Below are 18,922 nucleotides of genomic sequence, written 5' to 3'. Positions count from 1 at the left end.
CAAATGAGCAGTCTTAAAGCAGACTTTAACTCCCACATCCAGATAAATTATAAGTGTCTCACTGGGAGATTAGACTCTCAGAGGCTTTAACAGTTAAAGTTTGACTTGTGAAAAATAGTCAGAATCAAACCGGTGTTAATATTAAAAGAAAATCTATATCTGACAAACTCTTGATTGATATAAACTGTGAAGGTGTTTGAAATGTGTTACAAAGCGCAAAGCTGTCAGGTGACACATCTTCCTGCCTTTTTTTTGTTTGTGGCCATATAAACTTCTATTGAATGTAAAGTTGCATCATGTCATGGATTATGTATTATTATTATGGATGCATGTAAATCTGGAGTGTGTCAATAATCTACTTTTACAAATTCCATGTTTATCCATACATTTACTTAATTTCTCCTCCTTTTCTTGCTCCTACATCCCCATTCATCTTACGGCTCGCTACCTTTGCTACCACCCTGTGCTCATCTGCCGTAATCTTTCCTTTGTGTCTTTTGTTCTTTTTTGTCTCCGGCCGCCATACTGTAGGCGCTGCGGTGCTGATACAGTGCAACAGAGAAGCCACACCGCTGAGAGGGAAGGAAATAACGCCCAGATGGTGAACCAATGAGGGGTGAGCTAACCTTCTGATACCAAACAAAATGTATCATTTTTAATCCCAACTGGGTGATTGGCCTGCAGGCTGTGGCTCCTCAGATGTGCAAAAAGCCTCCCGTTGGCCTGGAGCTCTCACACGAGAGGAATTCAAAAGGCCACAGTGATGAGAACTGGTGGAGCTGCGCTTGTGGCCCTCGCCCCACCTGATTGTGAGCCTGTGTGCAGTGAAGCTTGTAATTACAGAAGGAGGTGGTAGTGATAGAGAGTAGAGCACAGGCAAACACACAGGCAGACAGCTGGCCCCCTGTCAGTTTCACCGCTCAGACATAGGGGACAAAAGTGATGCTTTTAAACAGTAGAGCAGATTATTGCTCATGTGAGAAAGACAAAATGGCAATACAGATGATCATGATGACGACAGTGATGAAGATGATGATGGATGTATTTTACAATGCAGGCGTATTTACAGAGCCTTTTAGAAATATGTTGCCTATCACTTTCAGTATTTCTATGAGGCTTGGCAGATGCTGAGGCACTTTATGTGCAACTACAAATAACAGCACTCATCATAGCAACCCACTTGTATCTCTTAGAAACTTAAACTCAAGCGGGAATTGAATCAATGTAAAAAACATGTTTATATTGATGCACTGGATACGTGTGAACTGACATACAAAGCTATGAGGAGAGACTTGTCAAAACAACATGCTCACAATAACAATGCTAACATGCTGCATGCAGATATAATCATGAGTATGTTCACCATCTTAGTTTAACATGCTAGCATGCTATCATTTGCTAATCAGCAATAAACTCAACTGACCATAGAAATGTAATTCGTTTGGCTGATATTTGGTCATAAACTAAAAGTATTGGCAGGGCCGCCCCTCCCTACACGCAGGTCACGCAGACTGCGTGGGGCCTCATCTTGCGGAGGGGGCCTCAATTTATGCGCAAATGCGGCGCAATTATGCGCGCCACAGTTTCCCCGCTGCGAGGCTCCGGCGCTAACAGTTCAAGAGCGTGCTCCACTTGCACCACCCCCCGTCAACGCTCGCGACACATGAGTGAAGATTTGTGTACAGTCCCGGGGAGCCTCATCACACAATTTCACATGGGGCCACAAGTTGGCCAGGGGCAGCCCTGAGTATTGGGCATATTATATCATTGACCAGATGATGGAACTCTTTAAAAAGTTTAAAATGTCGTGTTAACAAGTCCAAATAGGGAGGGCATGGTTATCTTTTAAATTGATAAGGCATTTTGCCCAAACCAACCTCATGGTGGTGCCATAGAGAAAGTCAGGGGATTCATCGTCCGAGGACCATGAATATCTGCCCCAAATTTGATATCAATCCTTCCAAAAGTTGTTAAAATATCGGCCTGGACAAGCCTGTAGTGTTATGCAGTCACTCAGCCTTCCTAAAAATACCATCAATATACTATAATATATAAGGACATCGAAAAGTACAACTATTTGATTGAAAAATGAATCCATATGTTCTTGAGACAGTTTTTTTTACTATATGCTACTCAAGCTAACATTTATTTTTACATTGTTGTATGTTGGCACAGCACTCCAGAGCTTATGGAAATCAATGTGTGTTTGGGCATAATGATAATGAGTGAGAGGTAAACGGAAAGACACACTGACAAACAAACAAACAAACAAACAAACAGACAGACAGACGGAGCCCTGTACTGTAGCTTTTCCATGTCTCTTAATCCTAAAAGCCTCTGTTCTTTTCGGGTAGTTGGGAGAGGGAGGGACTGTTGTCAGGATCAGTTATGTGGAACACTGCAGGCCAATAGGATGTGTCTGGCTCTTCATTGGTAAGTCAGTCAGGTAGGACGCTGCTAGGCCTCTCCAGAAGAGCCTCGGTGCAACGTTTCCGCTCGCAGTGTAAAGATGGAGACAAAGTGATGTGCCTGTTGCCGGGTGATTCACAAAAAGAACCCAGGGTGCATTTCTAAAAAAAGGGAGGGTGGAAACACAGCGGCAAAGTAAAACAAATACTGGCCTCCTTCCAAGCCTCCCTCTCTCTTCTCACAGCCAGGCAGGAATGTAGAAGTGGGTGAGAGAGTATGGAGGGAAAGAGGAGCCAAAAGGATCCTGCCAAGCCAGCTTATGCTTAAATGTAGCGACGTCTTTGTGCTAATATAAGGTGAAGATTCAAATACCCGCAGAATTGGAAACTTGTATCTGAGAACATGTTTGGAAAAATGTAAGAATAATGTAGTAAAGCTCTAAATAGAAAGCATTTCAACGTTGATACACCCTTTCATTTGAATTTTTTCCCTTCTTCAAATGTTTTTGATAACATTGTTAGAACACTATGCCCTACTATTCTGAAAACGTTTTCAGCTGCAAGTTAGATTTTTGTACGTTGCCAGAATGTAACTACTACATATTTTAGAGTAGGATAACGTGCTTTATCGTTCCGATGTATCTTTTCTTTCTTTTTTTCTAAATGCGACCTGCAGCTAGTACAAGTCACTGTCGGTGTCACATGTACTGGAGGGGACCCAGAATCAGACTCGGAATCAGCTGGTGAAAGTAACATTTGTTTATTAGAAAAGGGGAGCTGGGAGTGGAGGTTGGTTATGGCGGCAGTGGGAAACAGTTGTTACAGGGTGGGTAGAGAGGCCTGGCTAGTCTTGGGAGTGTGGAAGGCCTTGGATTCCTCCTGAGAGAGACATACAAATGAGTGTGAGGCAAAAGCAGGCAAAGTTGTCAAAGAATATGCTGGCAAAAAGCTAGAGCAGCATGCAACAAACCGTTCACGGCAACAATCCGGCAGGGAATGCGTGCAGGCTGCAGGCTTTCATAGTGTGGCTGATGAGCAGGTTGCAGGTGTGGTTGATTGGAGATTGCTCCCAGCCGTGTAGAGCAGACCAGCAGGCTGAGAGAGAGAGAGAGAGAGAGAGAGAGAGAGAGAGAGAGAAGAGAGAGAGAGAGAGGAGAGAGAGAGAGAGAGAGAGAGAGAGAGAAGAGATGAGAGAGAGAGAGAGAGAGAGGAGAGAGAGAGAGAGAGAGAGAGAGAGACAGAGAGAGAGAGACAGGAGAGAGAGAGAGAGACAGAGAGACACACACAGTAGAAGCAAACACATACAAACACTAACAGGGGTTTCAGGGACGGGCAGTGACAGTCGGTCCGTTATTCTATATGTCTGTCGGTCTCAAATCTAAAGGGTGCAATAACAATTTGTATCCACTATGCATAAACAGCGGACACTGTTTATACGCAGCCCTCACAAACCACACACGGCCAGATAGCTTATCTAACAGAACCTACATACGAGACATAACCTTTATAGTCATAAGAAAGTGTGATTATTTTCTGATATTTTACACATATGATATTATGAATACTGTGGGCCTACATACCTTAGTGTGATTATAAGTGCATGTGAGTGAATATTGGCATGCAAATTCGTTTTTATACGTCCTATTCATTGCCTCAATGCGCTCATACATCTTAAGAAAGTTATCACCAAAAATGTTAAGAATGTTTTTAGAGAACGTTATCCTACCTTTCAGAAGAACATTCTGGGAACCAAAATAAAACGTCCCGCTGAAAACATTCAATGAACAATGAATGGTAACATTCTCAGAATTTTTTGAGAACCAAAAATGTCTAGCTGGGAACTCAAACATGCCTACGCAAAGATGCAATATCAGTTTACAGCTTATCATGAACTACGTGCTTGTTCGTTTTTTTCGAAAGGAAAATATGGTGACATCAGATTTTTTAAAACATCCTTTTCAAACAAATGCAACAAGTTTGTTTGGAGGTTGACCATGACCGTGTTAATATTTTCCATCACAGGAACGTTTTATAAAAAAAGAATAACCTCCTGAAAACATTATCCAAATGTTGCTTTGAAAATGTTCTTCTTTGGTTTTCATGTAACATTGAGGGAATATTTTTTAAAAGAACATCTTTAATGTGTTACCCCAACAACGTTCAAAATACATCCTTAGAATGTTGCAGGCAAAACGCTCCACCTTTGTTAACATATCACATTAAAGGAACGTTTGATAAAAAAACTTTCTGTCATCTCAGGCCTTAATAACATCCTCAAAACATCCTCTGAATGTTGCAGTTAAAACGTTATGCCTTAGTTAACCTTAAACCTTATAGGAACATTATTTGAAATAATAAACATCCTAAAAAGGTTCTTTGAACATCAGATTAAAACTTTTCTTTTAAACATTATTAGAACCTGTTGGTAATGTTAGCCAAAGTTGTGAGAACGTTGGGAAGCCAGTATAGATGTTCAGACACTGGGTGGGTGATATATTGTCTGTAAATATGCCATGGCATTGTTTAACCCCCTGTCATGATCAATTATAACATCAGTGACAGAGGTTGCAGAAGGTTAGCAAGGTGCAGGAGATGAATATGCAACATGGCATTTTGAGTGAACCAGGTTAAAGGTCATTAAGAAAGAAACACTTGTTTTCAATGAATCATGACATAGCTGCCTTATGTCATATTACATTCACTAAGCCATGATGTGTGTATATGATAGCAATTATTATGGGAAACATTGAGGGCAGGGCATACACTCTTTAAAGCTGCAGTGCAAAACCTTGACACAGGGACATTGTTTTTATCAGACTATATTTAATATCTAGTATTACATTGAAAAATGTGTTTAAAATTATGTTAAGGAAAATATAGCCTTACCATCCAACAGTTGTGTGGGTAAAACATATTAGATTTCCACATTAAAACAACGAGACATACGTTATATATTTTTTTAATAATATTAATTATCATCTGTAATGGTGGCTAAAACTTTAGTTTGAACGTCATTGTGGTTTGCCCATACTGTAGTTATTATAAATTAACTTGTATATAGGGTTCAGATACATTTTTACCATACATTTATTTGTTGTTTAGCGTATTCACTATATATTTTAAGTAAATGAATATATCAGGGGATCATTAAAATCAGAAGGCTTCATCCTACGGGGACCATGAGTTTCTGTATCAAATTATCATCAATCATGCTGTTGACATATTTCAGTCTTGACCAACCTTAACCTTAAAGCAGCCAGTTTAGCAACAAAAAAAATAGACAGGCTAAGTATGTGACCACGTCTGTGTCACTAATACGTTTTTATTATTCATGCTTGTGAATTCATAAATTAGTCATTAAAATGGTAATGAGTTAAGATTTACATATTTGTTTACTCTTTGCCACCTCTCACTTCACTCTGCTTGGAGACACTGAGACAAATAAAGAATTTGGATCCATCTTGGATGGTAAAATTAATTGAAAATAAAACTATACATATCCAAATATGTGGCACCTTCAGAGCCAATCTGAGTATGTATGTGGTAACCGTTTTATTTTGTAATGTAGACTTTGGTTTTACATATCTAGCCACACATTAATTTACAATCGTTTGAGTTGTCTTTTCAGACCTTGTATTAATTGTAAGTTAGTTGTTTTTACTGCCACAGATAACATTACATATATTTACATAATAAATTCCCAACTTTTCCCCAAAAAATGTATATCACCACTCCGGAAATGTGGGGCAGATAAGTTGTTAAGAAAGTACTCCTGGAAGAACAGGAAATACTTGGAATGAATGCCTTTTCGTCAATCACACATGTAGTTCAACTCAATTGAACTTAGACCCTCACATCGTACAAGGAAAAACTTCCAGAGAAAAACCCACAGTTTAAAGGGGGAAATGGGAGAAACCTCAGGGAGAGCAACAGAGGAGGGATCCCTCTCCCAGGACGGACAGATGTGCAATAGATGCTGTGTGTAAATCGAAGATAATACATTTTACAGCGTAGGTAGACCAAATGTTTGGAAATGCATGTGTCTGTAATAAGAAGATGAATCCACGAGGATGTCAACAATCCTGTGGGAGCCATCAGGGAAGTAGTATGATGAGAGTCAGGCAGGACCGCAGAGACAGGTTCAGCCACGACTCGAAGTCCAGCACTCAAATCCAGAACTCAGGATAGAGGGTCCAGGGACACAGGATCCAGGACTCAGGACCGCAGCAACAGGATCAGCCACGACTCAGGATCCCGGCGTAGATAGACACCAAAAAGAAATTTGGGGGAAGCTGGGTTATTCGGAACATGAGAGTACACAGGTACAGACAGACAAAAGGAAGAAGTAAGGTGTCCTCCGACAGTCTAAGCCTACAGCAGCTAAACTAACGTATCTACGTACATGGACTCCCTTAGGATAGGTTGAGGGAAAGGGGTAGCAAGTAAGAAGTAAGGAACAGAGGTGGAGAGGCACAACGTGTACATGTACTCCCTTAGGATAGGTTGAGGGAATCAGTAGTTAAACATTCAAAACAGGTTTAACAATACAGTAGTTATATTCTTTCTAAAGGATGGGTGTGATACATAAGCTCTAACAACTGTGGACCAGAAAGTGACAATTTGCCCACCCCATCTGAGTTACAACAAGTAACCCGGGCCACTTGGTAACAACGTCAGCAAAAAGGTTTATCCTCAGGAACTGCTGTGCCAGCATTTGTCCTGCTGTATTAACTATGAGTCTGACACGTACGTAGGAAGTCAGAGGAATGTACTTTGTGTTGTTTATGTTCTGCTAATATGTACAGCTTTTGACACACACACACACACACACACACACACACACACACACACACACACACACACACACACACACACACACATCACAATAAATGTGATTGTTACATAATTGTACAGTTCTGCCCTTTTGCTCCACATCATGATTTTACCACTGTATGTAATGATCATGAAGTGCCTCTGATTTACATATTTTCTGTGCTGCTGCAGGGGTGAGAATTATTAGAGTTAATAACTAAAATCAAAATGTTTTAATATCGTAATTCATATTTAGATTATAGTTTACATTGTACATCCGTCAAAGCAACAACAAAATGTATAAAGAAAATGTTTCATTCAACCTTTTTTATTTGAATGGAAAATGAAAGTTAAATGTTTGAAAGTAAATAAAAGTGAGACAATCTAGCAGAAATAGAGCAGTTTAAACAATCATAATCATCAATAATATTGTAGTGGTGATATACAGTATATATATAATCATGCAAGTAGCACCCATTCTCTCCTTGCTCTCCTTTCTCACTTTATTGATTAACATCTGTTTATTTAAAATCGAAATGTTTAATTATAAACAAATGTACAACCCAGCAAGTTCATATTTCTCTCAAAGAGGATACAGTTCAATTGTTCAAAGCACCTGAAAAGATCAAAACAAAATGCTGTTTGTTTTGTCCAGAGGGCTAGTGGGTTGTGTTATGGGAATATCAATAATCTGGGCCCTCTGGTTGTACTATTATTTATAGTGCTGTACATTATTGTTGCTGGTGCACCTGTATTAATGTTCCACATCAATCTCCGCACAACATCCAAGCAGAACAGAGTGGGGGGGCTCTATGCTGGATGACTGAGTTTGATTGGGCTGTAGCAGAAATATGAATCATAGGACGGACAGGCTTGCAGGACACAGTGTTTAGAGCTATAACTGGGATGTTGCACTCAAACAGGTTTGTGTTGCATCTCATGTATTTTTAATAAATAGGCTCTACATGAGAAATTAAATCTCAAACTATAATTCCACTTTTAATCACAATTCATCTCAGTTTTAAAGAATGGCTGTAATGTCATGACCACATGCATCTTTTAGATCAACCTACAGTGTTATGATATACTGTAGGAAGATGAATCCTTTCTATGGGTTTCATCTCTGGTTCCAAAACCGTTTGTATGGGCTGTTGCCCCCTGTCAAGGTAATTGAGGCAGACAGAATGTAATCCAAGCATCATGACTAATATTTAGACTTAATGGCTTTCAGAGAATCTTCATCCGCCGCCACCTGCACCCTCAACTTCCTGACTGAATGATGGTTGCACAGAGCAGAGGGAAGTATTGGAATAAGAACATTTGAAAACATAGGAATCTACAATATTCAGGAAGCAAATAGAGAAGGAAACTATATCAGTTGAATTCACATGACCGTTTAAATGCAAATCCCTGCTGTGATAAATGATATATATTCACCCATGTGTTGCTAAGCAACAGAGCTGTGGGCTTTTTGGGTGGTTGGTCTCCGCCGTTTGACCGCATCTGTCTGGACAGCTTTGAACACAAGGGTCTTTGACGAGGGTCAGGTTAGAGGAAAGGTGGGCTGGAGACAGGATTACATGAATATCCTTAATTCCTTTAATGATTAACCATCATTTATTAAAGAAGACGGCAGGGAAAACGTCTTAGATTTAGTCAAGCAGGTATCCTGAGGTTAAAGAGGGGTTGGATGGTGAGCGGCATACCGAAGATGAAACAACAGGAGCAATATAGACTGAGTGAAATGGCCTGCATCAGGTTTAAAGATAGATACTAAATACTAAATTGAAACAGACAGTTAAAACCAATGTTTGGATTGAAGGACAGGAACTGAGACTAAGGCCCAATCCCAAACCACCCCCTACACAGTCCCCCTCCGTTTGCGCATTCACGTGGAGGGTCCGTCACATTGAGGGCTGTTCCAAAGCAATCAGGGGGAGGGGTAGTGGGTTATAAAAGCCTCCGACAGCGAGTTTGCATGGACGCAAGCTCGATAGTCTCACTCCACAGGTGTGCAACAGTTTTTCGGGCATGGAGTGCCCAACGTCATACAAATGTGAGTTCCATGTGGTGATTTTTTTAAACGATAATTAATACGTTGCCTTAACTAAAACATACCTTTGTGAAACATATATTTTGAACTCTACACGTGTTAATTTGATTTGGCAAGATTACATTAGATTTTTATTTTGAAGATGTACAAATATAAATTGGAATCAAACTAACAACACGTGTCAATTCATCTCACATCCATTCACTTACAAAATCGTTTTAAACTTAATTGTGATTTGTAATTTCAGGGGCTGTGGTAAAAACCAAGGCACTTATTGCATTAAGGATGGACAAGGACAACCTGTTAAGAAAAAAAACGAAATGCTGCCAAAGAAGCATGGGAGTGAGTTATATTATGCACTCAATTCATATTTTGTGCAATGAAAGTAATGAATGTGCACTTGGGGTCATTGCCTTAACACCAATATATATTGTTGAAATATTCTATGATAACAGGTCAATCATTAAGGAACTGGACCTTGGGCAACATGTGTCTCACAAACAGGCCTCCAAGAAATGGGAGAACCTAAAAAATAATACAAGGTAAATGGTTTATTGTTAATGTAAAACATTTGTTTGTTTTTAAAAAAGCTGAACAAAGATTTCTAACATGCGTTTGTTTGCAATAGGAACTTAAAATGCCAAGGACTGGAGCAGGGACTGATCAGGGGGAAGAAACTTCAGCAACATGGCCCTTCCTCATGGCCATGGATGAGGCCATAGGTGCAAGGTCTTCAATTAGTCCTCCTGTCCTTGTTGCCTCAGCCTTGGCAAACCCCACAATCCTATTTGATTCGGAGGTTGCTTCCTGCTCCTCTTCCCCCCCCCCCCCCAATGTGGCTGATGATCCAGGTCCCTCACCACCCTCATCACCGTCTGAACCACCCTCATCACCGTCTGAAGATTAACCCTGGATATCAGCATTTTAAATAAAGATATGCGTGTGCGCTTCATAGGTATAAGGCATTAAAATATACATGCCATTTACGGCATTAATTGCTCATGTCAAACCATTTGCAGAGTTGCACTCAAAAACAAAAGTGATTGTATTAGAAGACCTGTCTTCATTTTCTGAACCTTTGTTCTGTGCTCCTATAATGTGATTGAATGATCCAAGAGGTAAGGACATTTGTCTCCAATTTGGGATTATGCAGAAAGACAATTGAGGAAAACCAAGTTTGAAATCAACGTTGCACAGGTTTTTTTAATTTCACCTCTTTTCTCTAAAGTGAGAAGTGGAGCTCGCTAACAAACACAAATTAAATCAGGTATGTGTGCACATAATTTAAAAAACCCAAGTTAACAGAGAACCACGTTTTGCCAAAAAAAAACACACAAAAACAAAGTACATTAAATGTAGTCGTGCTCTCTCAGGTGTGGTGCCATTTGGACAGGAGCAGAGAGTTGTGCAGCAATCCTGTCCCTTAGGTGGTGTCTAGGACTTTCCTGTCCACCTGCTGCGGCAGGGGGAGGATTCTGGTCCTGATCTTCAGGGGGGAAGGCTTCAGCATCCTCAAGGACATCATTCATGTTTATGCACAGATTGTGCAGAAATGCACAACATGCAATGATGTCAGGGGCAAAGCTTGGACTGACCTCCAGCGCTTTGAAAAGGGTGGCCCTCCAGCGAGTCTTCATCCTTCCAAATGCTCTTTCCACCACACACCGAGCCCTGGCATGATGCGCGTTGAATCTGGCCTGCACCTGGCCATGAGGGACATTGAGTAATCCTCAAGGAACCAACCAGCTGGGGGAAACAGTGCCTGGCAGAAGATGGGGCTGTTGCGAAGTACTCTGGCATCATGAACGGAGCCTGGATAGCCAATGAAAACATCCAGGAATCTCCCAGTTGAGTCACAGATGGCCTGCATCTGGATGGAAAGAAACAGCTTGTAGTTTATGCAGTCTTTGTGGTACTCGTTTCCTGAAGGTTTGATGCGTATGTGGCATCCATGAATCGCACCAGCAGCACGGTGAAATGCAGGGCTCTTGGCAAGCTGATAGAAGCCGTCTCCAATCTCTGGAAGCTCATATGCGGTTGGCAGGGAAATTAGGGTCTTCAGGTTGGCCTTTATCTTCCCGATGACGTGTCTGGTGATCCTGTGGACCGTCGATTTGGGAATCCCGAATGCTGAACTCACCACAGAGAGCGATAGTCCATGGGCCAAGCTGTAGAGGAGAACAAGCACCTCGATGTCTTGTCCCCATCCGTGGTCCTTTGGGGAGGAAAGCATCTGCACTAAATAAGCCACACTAGAGCGCTTAACTCTAAAGTCCTTCTTTAAACAGGCTTCAGGGTTGGCATACAAGGCGAGAATTGGGGCAGTAGCATTGAGCTGCATGTAAAGACCTTTGCCCCCCTGTAAAAGACAAACACAGGACACAGTATTGTAAAAATACTATATTCCATGATATATTTGTATACACACCCTATATAAACTGTATTTTATATATAAAATACACACACACACATTGTTTACAGATTGTTTATATATATATATATATATATATATACAGCTCTGTAAACAATTCTGAGACCACTGCAGCATTATCTGTTTATCTGGATTTACTATTTTTGAGTCAAATTAACCTTTCCTTTTTTAATCTATAAACTACTAACAACATTTCTCTGTGTTGGAATTCTACAGACACTACTGTATATAGATATACACGTATAGCTTATAAGGAAAGAAAGAATAATGAATGTATATCAAAATATATCAAAATATCTATTTTTATTACACATACAAAGTTAATACTATATAAGAAATAAAGTTAAGAGAATTGTTGTATTAGCAATATTGAAATGTTTACCTGCCACATCGCTAAAATGCGCCTCAACCTTCTGCGCCTTCTGACGGATCTTGCCCTTGCACCCTCTAACAGGCGGCGGATAGCAACGCAGGTCAATGCAGCCGAGGGATGTGGGTTGGACAACAGGGCTGAAGTCGAATAGTCCATTTAGCTTAGGAACCTTCCTAACGGAGTGAAATTACCCGGAAGTCCCTCAGTGGCAGCCATGATAAGTGCCGTTCAAATTCTCTATTTAAATCTGGTTTGCTCCATCAAATTCTGTATTGATTAATGCAGGTTACAGCCTGTAGACATTCATGGATTCATTGCTAACCAGTATAGTATGGATGCATGTATACAATTGTTGAAGACATTTTACTTGTATACTAATCGCTGCATCAGAGAAAAAAAAAAAGAAACCAAAAGGAAAACATCTTGCGTTTGGACCACACCATAAAATAAACCCTGTTTGATTAAAACAAAACTATATTGGAGATGTATTGTCAAATAATATACAGTTGTCATGTAAGTCTAGTGTGTTTCAGTCAATGGCGATGCCCAGGCTCGTTCTAATCCTGATTGGTGCCTGCCAAAAAATGCACATGCACAAAATATCCACCTGATTTCATCTGGAGACTTGGCATTTAGACTTAACATTGTTCATGCTGCAAAACAATTAAAGTGCACCTATCATGCTATTTTTAGGCAATAGCATAGGTCTCAGATATATAAAAATATAAAAAACATGTCTGTGTTTTGCTCCAAATACCAAACAGATCACCCATTCTAGCTATGCCTCATATCCCTCTATTTCACTTCCTGTTTCAAAAGGGCTGATTTTGGGTATAAAGCTTTAAAAAATAAAAATGTATAAAAATAAAAAAGGTGGGGGCTGAGCTCATGCGGGACTCGGCAGCTACTGTCTAAACTGAATACTGCCGTGATGAAACGCCATATCATGGATTATCAAGGATTATTTCTGAATCAGTATGGAGCTCAAATGCTTTCTCTCTTGCCGGTTATACCACAAGGTGAGTTCCTTTTTATTTCCTGCTTCTTCACACACATGCTCAGCACAGGTTAGCTCTGAGTGTTAGCGATGCTAATGTAAACACCGACCATATTACGACCAAAACAGTCGGGCATTATTTCTGATAGCAATTTTCTGATAGTGCCGTGGGTCCACATTTCCGTTATTACGTCATATCGGACGCAAATCTGGATCAGCTCTGTTGTACCCCCGTTTTTAGAGATTTGGGTACGGAGGAAAAGAGAGAGGGTTTTATTTTCTGACGCTGCGTGAGTTCCCCGACACACCGGGGACACATGTTTATGTATAAAAGACATCAAAAAGTGCATTTTGCATGATAGGTCCCCTTTAACCTGTTAAGCCCGAGAGACCCCGGTACCGGGGCACTGCCGCAACATCTTGCAGTAAACAGTGTCTGAGGGCATGTTCATTTAATAAACAAATAATGTTTTATATCCATGTAACGGGAGGAAACTCATCTAACTGATCATTATTATATTTTTTTCAAAAATAAAACCCACAATGCTAACGCTGAGCCTCTGAATTAGCAACGAGCGAAAAATACTAACAGATGACTGCACCGAAATTCACTCACAAAACTTTATTATTTATCTTTTCTGCACATCCATGACATCGTTTCACATCGTGAGGTGACACATAATTGAAGGATACCCTCATTATCACTCAATTATACGAAATCGCGACTTTATAAACAAAAACAGACATCAAAAAATGTGGCGCTAGGTAGCTAAAAATGCTAACATGACTCACCTGTGTCTTTGTCTGGTCAAACGTGGTCTTCAATGGCATTAAAACGATAAAAACGCTGCTGAAGTTAATCCATAGGTTAATCCAATGTGTCTGTGTCCCTTTGAAATGATTTCTGATAATCCATAAGCAATAAACCTCCTTTTCCGTTTCTGGAAGTCAGAGCTAGAGACAGCTTCACTCTCGTGCAAAACTGCGTCCGCGAATCCCCCACCTTTTTGTTTTACCATGTGTGTGAGTGGGGAGATTCCCCTTCGATTCTATTGGTTCTAACGGTCAGAAAGATATGTCAATCACCAAAATCGACCAATGGGTTCCAGAGAAACGGTAAAACCCCCATTTCCACCCAAATCACCTCAGAGGTGGAGTTTTTTTGGCTAAACCTCTCTAAAAAGGTCAAATGTCACTTGTTTTGCATCAATATTGATACAGGGTATATGTTGTACTTTGGATTCCTAAAGTTTTTAGTCTACTTTACCATCATCCAAGGGTACTTTTTTAAGTAAAAAATATTTTTTGGACGGACACTATAATTTACAGTTTTTTACTATGTTCAATCTGAATTTTCTTTAAAATAAAAAAACATCTATATTGATTCTGACTCTTCTACATCCAACTCACAGGTTATCATTACTTTGAGGGAAAATATTATTAATTTAACCCTTTTAGAAGGGAATATATGGTCATTTGTTCTGGGAATGTCATTTTCGAGCCTGAGACCTGAAAAACAGGCTCAGGGCTAAACAGGTTAAGTAACTTTTCTGTCAGAGTAGTCATATAAATTATATAGTATGATGTAAAGGAAATGTTGGGGTATTTCGCAAAAATAAAACGGTGTATTCAAAGATCTAAACAAATAAAAAACCGTCTACTGAAGTGTTTTTGGAATGTTTATACTAATTCCTTTGTAGTGCCAAACATCCCTTTTGCCTTGTTAGCCTGTAGCTGGACTGGAGTTGTGTGTAGGTTAGTTCAGCATAATTGGCTGTGTAACGATCCAATCACACACCTCATACACTCCAGTGACTCCTCCAGGGAGGACGCAGAGCTTCCTTTCTCATAGGATTGTTTTATTAGACAATTTCAAAAGTGATGGGTGTGCTAAGGTCACTTTGAGTTTAAACATTTTCTGTGATATGTTGTTATGCAAATGCAGCTTCTCGGAGAATGCAATCAGCTGTTTATAGTTTCTGGCTCCCCTTGTGGATCACATCACCACCTGATCCACCTCCAGTGGGTTTTTGCTTAACCGTGCTATGCCTGCTTGAGAATACGTTTAAATCCATGGAGGTTGGTGTATTGAATTATTGTTTATTTAACAGACAGGCAATGGTGTGAACACAACCTGAGCAGTGTGTCGGACATGCATCAGAAGAGTACCGTGACGACACTGTGCATCTATGAGAGGCCGTCTAGCTCACAACTCATACTTCGTCTTACAAACAATATCAGAATCTCACATGTACACCACCAGACTCTTTCACACAAATCATCATACCATCTTTAACGTACTGTCATTCCTTCCTTCATTTACTATCATACTATCATACATAAATAACTATTCTCTCTCAAACACAAAAACAACATCTCTTAAACGCACCATCATACTCTCGTACACACACCACTATTGTCTTTCACAAACAACTATAATCTAATAGAACATTATAATAGTGTATGTGAAAGAGGATAGTAGTATGTGTGTAATCGGTAAACAATGTATGTAAAACAGAATAATAACCTTTGTAAGAGGGAATAGTATTTCATGTTAATAACAATAGTCATATATGTAAAACAGAATAGCAGTGAATGAAAGGCCGAATAATAGCTTATATAAGAGGTAATAATAGTTCATGTGAATGACTATAGGTATGTGTATAAAACAGAATGATAGGGTGTGTGCTAGGGGTTTCACAACTACCAATATTTACTAGTCGACACGTTTTTCAAAATAGCAGTCGACTAGTCGACACGTCATAATAAAGACACACAAAGAGAGGTGTACAACTGTATTTTATATCGGAACTCATAGTTACATTAAACACTGCATTTTAATTTGTGTTACATGGCTGAGTAAATAACAAACAGTAACTGGACTTAGTAAATAACAAACAGTAACTGGACTTAGTAAATAACAAACAGTAACTGGACTCACCAAAATCGACAGCAAAAAACTCTGTTTACTGAAATGCCACGTAAATCCAGTGCGCAACACTTTACTCGCTGTCCTCCACGATAACGTCCACCTTTCCAGATTTTTGGTTTGCGTTGAGGAACACCAACGCATCGACATGTGAGGGAAGGAGGCTTGACCGCTTTCGGGTGACAGTGTTGCCTGCCAGGGAAAAAACCCTCTCACTCGGGGTGGCTGGAATAGCCAGGTAGCTCCTCGAAAGCTTGGCTAAACGGGGGACGCGGTGCACGTTTTTTGCCCACCACTCCAGTGGGTTATCCATTGTGGGGATATGCAGTGTCCGCTGGCAGTAAACCCTAGCTCGCATCACTGTAGACCCGTTTTTTCTTGCTGCTCGTCTGCCTCTGTCCTGTGCTGACGCCGGTCCGTTGCTCACTGGTGCTAGCATTACTGCTAGTGCTAGCTGTCGGCAGCGGGTGTCTCATCTTCAGATGGTTGTGCATAAGCAGATGTATTTTTGTTGTACTTTAGTACAGCTGTACACAACTGACACTTCACTGTGGAGTTGGTTACATCTTTGTTGAAGTACTGCCATACATAAGAATGTCGGACGTGTTTTGAAGCATTTTTTTCACGACTAGTTGACTAGGGCCTACAGCGCCGACTAGTGGTAAAGGTAGTCGATTAGTTGGTGAAACCCCTAGTGTGTGCATAAGAATAGTTATGTGTGTGAGAGAGTATGATTGAAAAGGAAGTGAGTTTGATTGAAAAGGAAGTTGGTCTAAATTCTCAGTTCCTGATTGGCTCTACGTTTTTTGTTTGATGGACACCGCCCACAATGGCAGTAGACTACTACTAATTTTCCCTGTGTAACCTGAAGAGTAAAAGGGTCAAGTCCGTCAGAAAGCAATGACTGTAAGTGTAAGCGTAAGCCTAACACTTACACTGACTGTAAGGATTAGTAACATGTATTGTGTTTATGTGATGACATTTGGAGATGTTTAAACTGCGTTAAAATGCGTTAGCATTCGCGCTAGTATACACGCTAGCGTTAGCCATACTAGCCTGTATACATGCTTATTGCACAGCTAGCATTAGCTATATTTACCTTGTTTACACTTAGCGGTCCTAAGTGTTAATCTGTGTATGTTACACTTGCATGTATGAGATCATTAAGTGCCTTGTAACTTATTTTTGTATAGTTTCACTCCGTTTGAATGTCAGTAGACTGCAAATAAGTCAATAAAGGAGCATGGCTGCTCATTCCCTGGCTCTCAAAAGAGTTTGGCTGGCTGTTTAATCTATGTTCACACTGAGACAGTACAACACATAGAGAGAACCAGTGACGTGCGGTGAGGTTCATGGCTGGTGATGAGGCACTGACTCTTTCAGAGTCCGATTTACAAATATTATATTTTGACCTTAATCGAAATATTCGGTTATTTTCAAAAGCTTTTTTAGTCTGATGCTTCAATTCATTTTAAACAGACCGTTGAACAAAAGGATACCCAACATCTAAATATTGGATTGTTCTTTCTTAGTAAGATGCCATTTGCATTACAATTGGGGTCTTACCTTGACTTGAAGATGAAGTCCATGCTATCCTTCTGGACAACAATCTCCATTACATTTTTGTAAAAGTCCTCCTTATCTTCCTCTAGTTTCAAAAGTCTAGTTTGTTGTTTGCTACCGTCTCTGCGTAGAATAACAGTAGCAACAAGAACCTGTGGGCTCACTTGCGCCCCCTTCAGTGCGGCAGAGGTTATGGCTGCCTCCCCTGGTGCTTTTTTCATTGCCGTTGTATGATGAGACCAGCGAGCCTAAATATCATATACGTGAAATAAGTTATTTAGAGACTATGGATGGCGAGGATAAATGTAATAAAGGGATCTACAAACATTACATTGGTGACATACAGTGAGATGGTGCAGGCATGCGCTTAGTGCCCGCTTTCCAGCCAGTTTCTGTGAGGTGACGCATTCTGAGGTGAGGCAGATCTAATCTGTGCCTCACCTCACCACACAGTAAGTGCCCGCGCTACATTAGTGCCCGCGCTCCAGCCAGTTACTGTGGGCTTACGAGAGGCAGAGCTCGTCCCTGCCTCACTTCTCATCGCTACCCGTAGTTTTAGCGGAGCTCGGCAAATTTGCTGATTTTGACTATAAAAAGCGATTGGAATCAAACATAAATCACACTTGCAACACAGATCAGTGGAGACATTTTATTATTATTACTATTTAGTTTTTCTTTAGTTGTTTTTCCGTTACATTGGAGTATGACAGGTGAGGCTCTGCCTCCCCTGACTGCATGTCGCTGGAGAGCACAGTACACCTATAGTGTAAATACATACAAGCAGGTCACACAGTATGATCACAAATAGATATTTTTTGGATTAATTATGATCTATTCTTATGTAACAAGACATGAAACTATTAAGTGTTAATTAAGTCTAAATAACTCAAAATTAGGTACTACTGTCTTATTGGGCCCATATTGAGCAGCGCATATTAAGACCAAAACTCATGTACAACAACTTCCTTACTTGCAATAAATAAGCACTAATTAGAGGGTTATTGAGGAAAAACTCTCAACTAATGGCCTATTACTTGTATAATCTGGTCATGTAGAATAAGTCATTAATAAGTCTTTTATAATGACTAATAAATAGCTAATAAACTGCTAATATGCATGTTAATTATCAACTAGTTGATGGTGAATTTGTGTACCTTAATATAAAGTGTTACCAAAAGTTCTTATTGCAGCTCAAATGTAGCCGTGCTCTGAGCAGCTTCAGGCTTTGTTTTCAAGGCTGTAAACCAGTCAAGGAATGAATATTCAAACTGGCTTCCTGTTGGATCAACCTGACTTCCTTTTAAAGTATGCTCTCTCACAACCAGTACAATGTCCTCCTGTCATAAGCTCTCAAAA

General features: G+C 40.2%; 1 protein-coding gene across 1 annotated transcript; it reads right to left on the bottom strand.

Moving 5' to 3' along the window:
• Positions 1 to 10,175: 10,175 nt before the first annotated feature.
• Positions 10,176 to 17,627, bottom strand: LOC117548224 (protein ALP1-like). Its single transcript, XM_034219372.1, has 2 exons — positions 17,570 to 17,627; positions 10,176 to 11,632 (listed from the first exon to the last, which is right to left on the bottom strand). The coding sequence occupies exon 2, from the start codon at positions 11,612 to 11,614 to the stop codon at positions 10,907 to 10,909; it is 708 nt and encodes a 235-aa protein (XP_034075263.1). The 5' UTR covers positions 11,615 to 11,632; positions 17,570 to 17,627; the 3' UTR covers positions 10,176 to 10,906.
• Positions 17,628 to 18,922: the final 1,295 nt, after the last annotated feature.

This window comes from Gymnodraco acuticeps, unplaced genomic scaffold, assembly GCF_902827175.1.
Source record: "Gymnodraco acuticeps unplaced genomic scaffold, fGymAcu1.1, whole genome shotgun sequence".
NCBI lineage: Eukaryota > Metazoa > Chordata > Actinopteri > Perciformes > Bathydraconidae > Gymnodraco > Gymnodraco acuticeps.
Note: the sequence above shows the minus strand (reverse complement) of the source record. Positions and strands in the feature narration are given on the sequence as shown.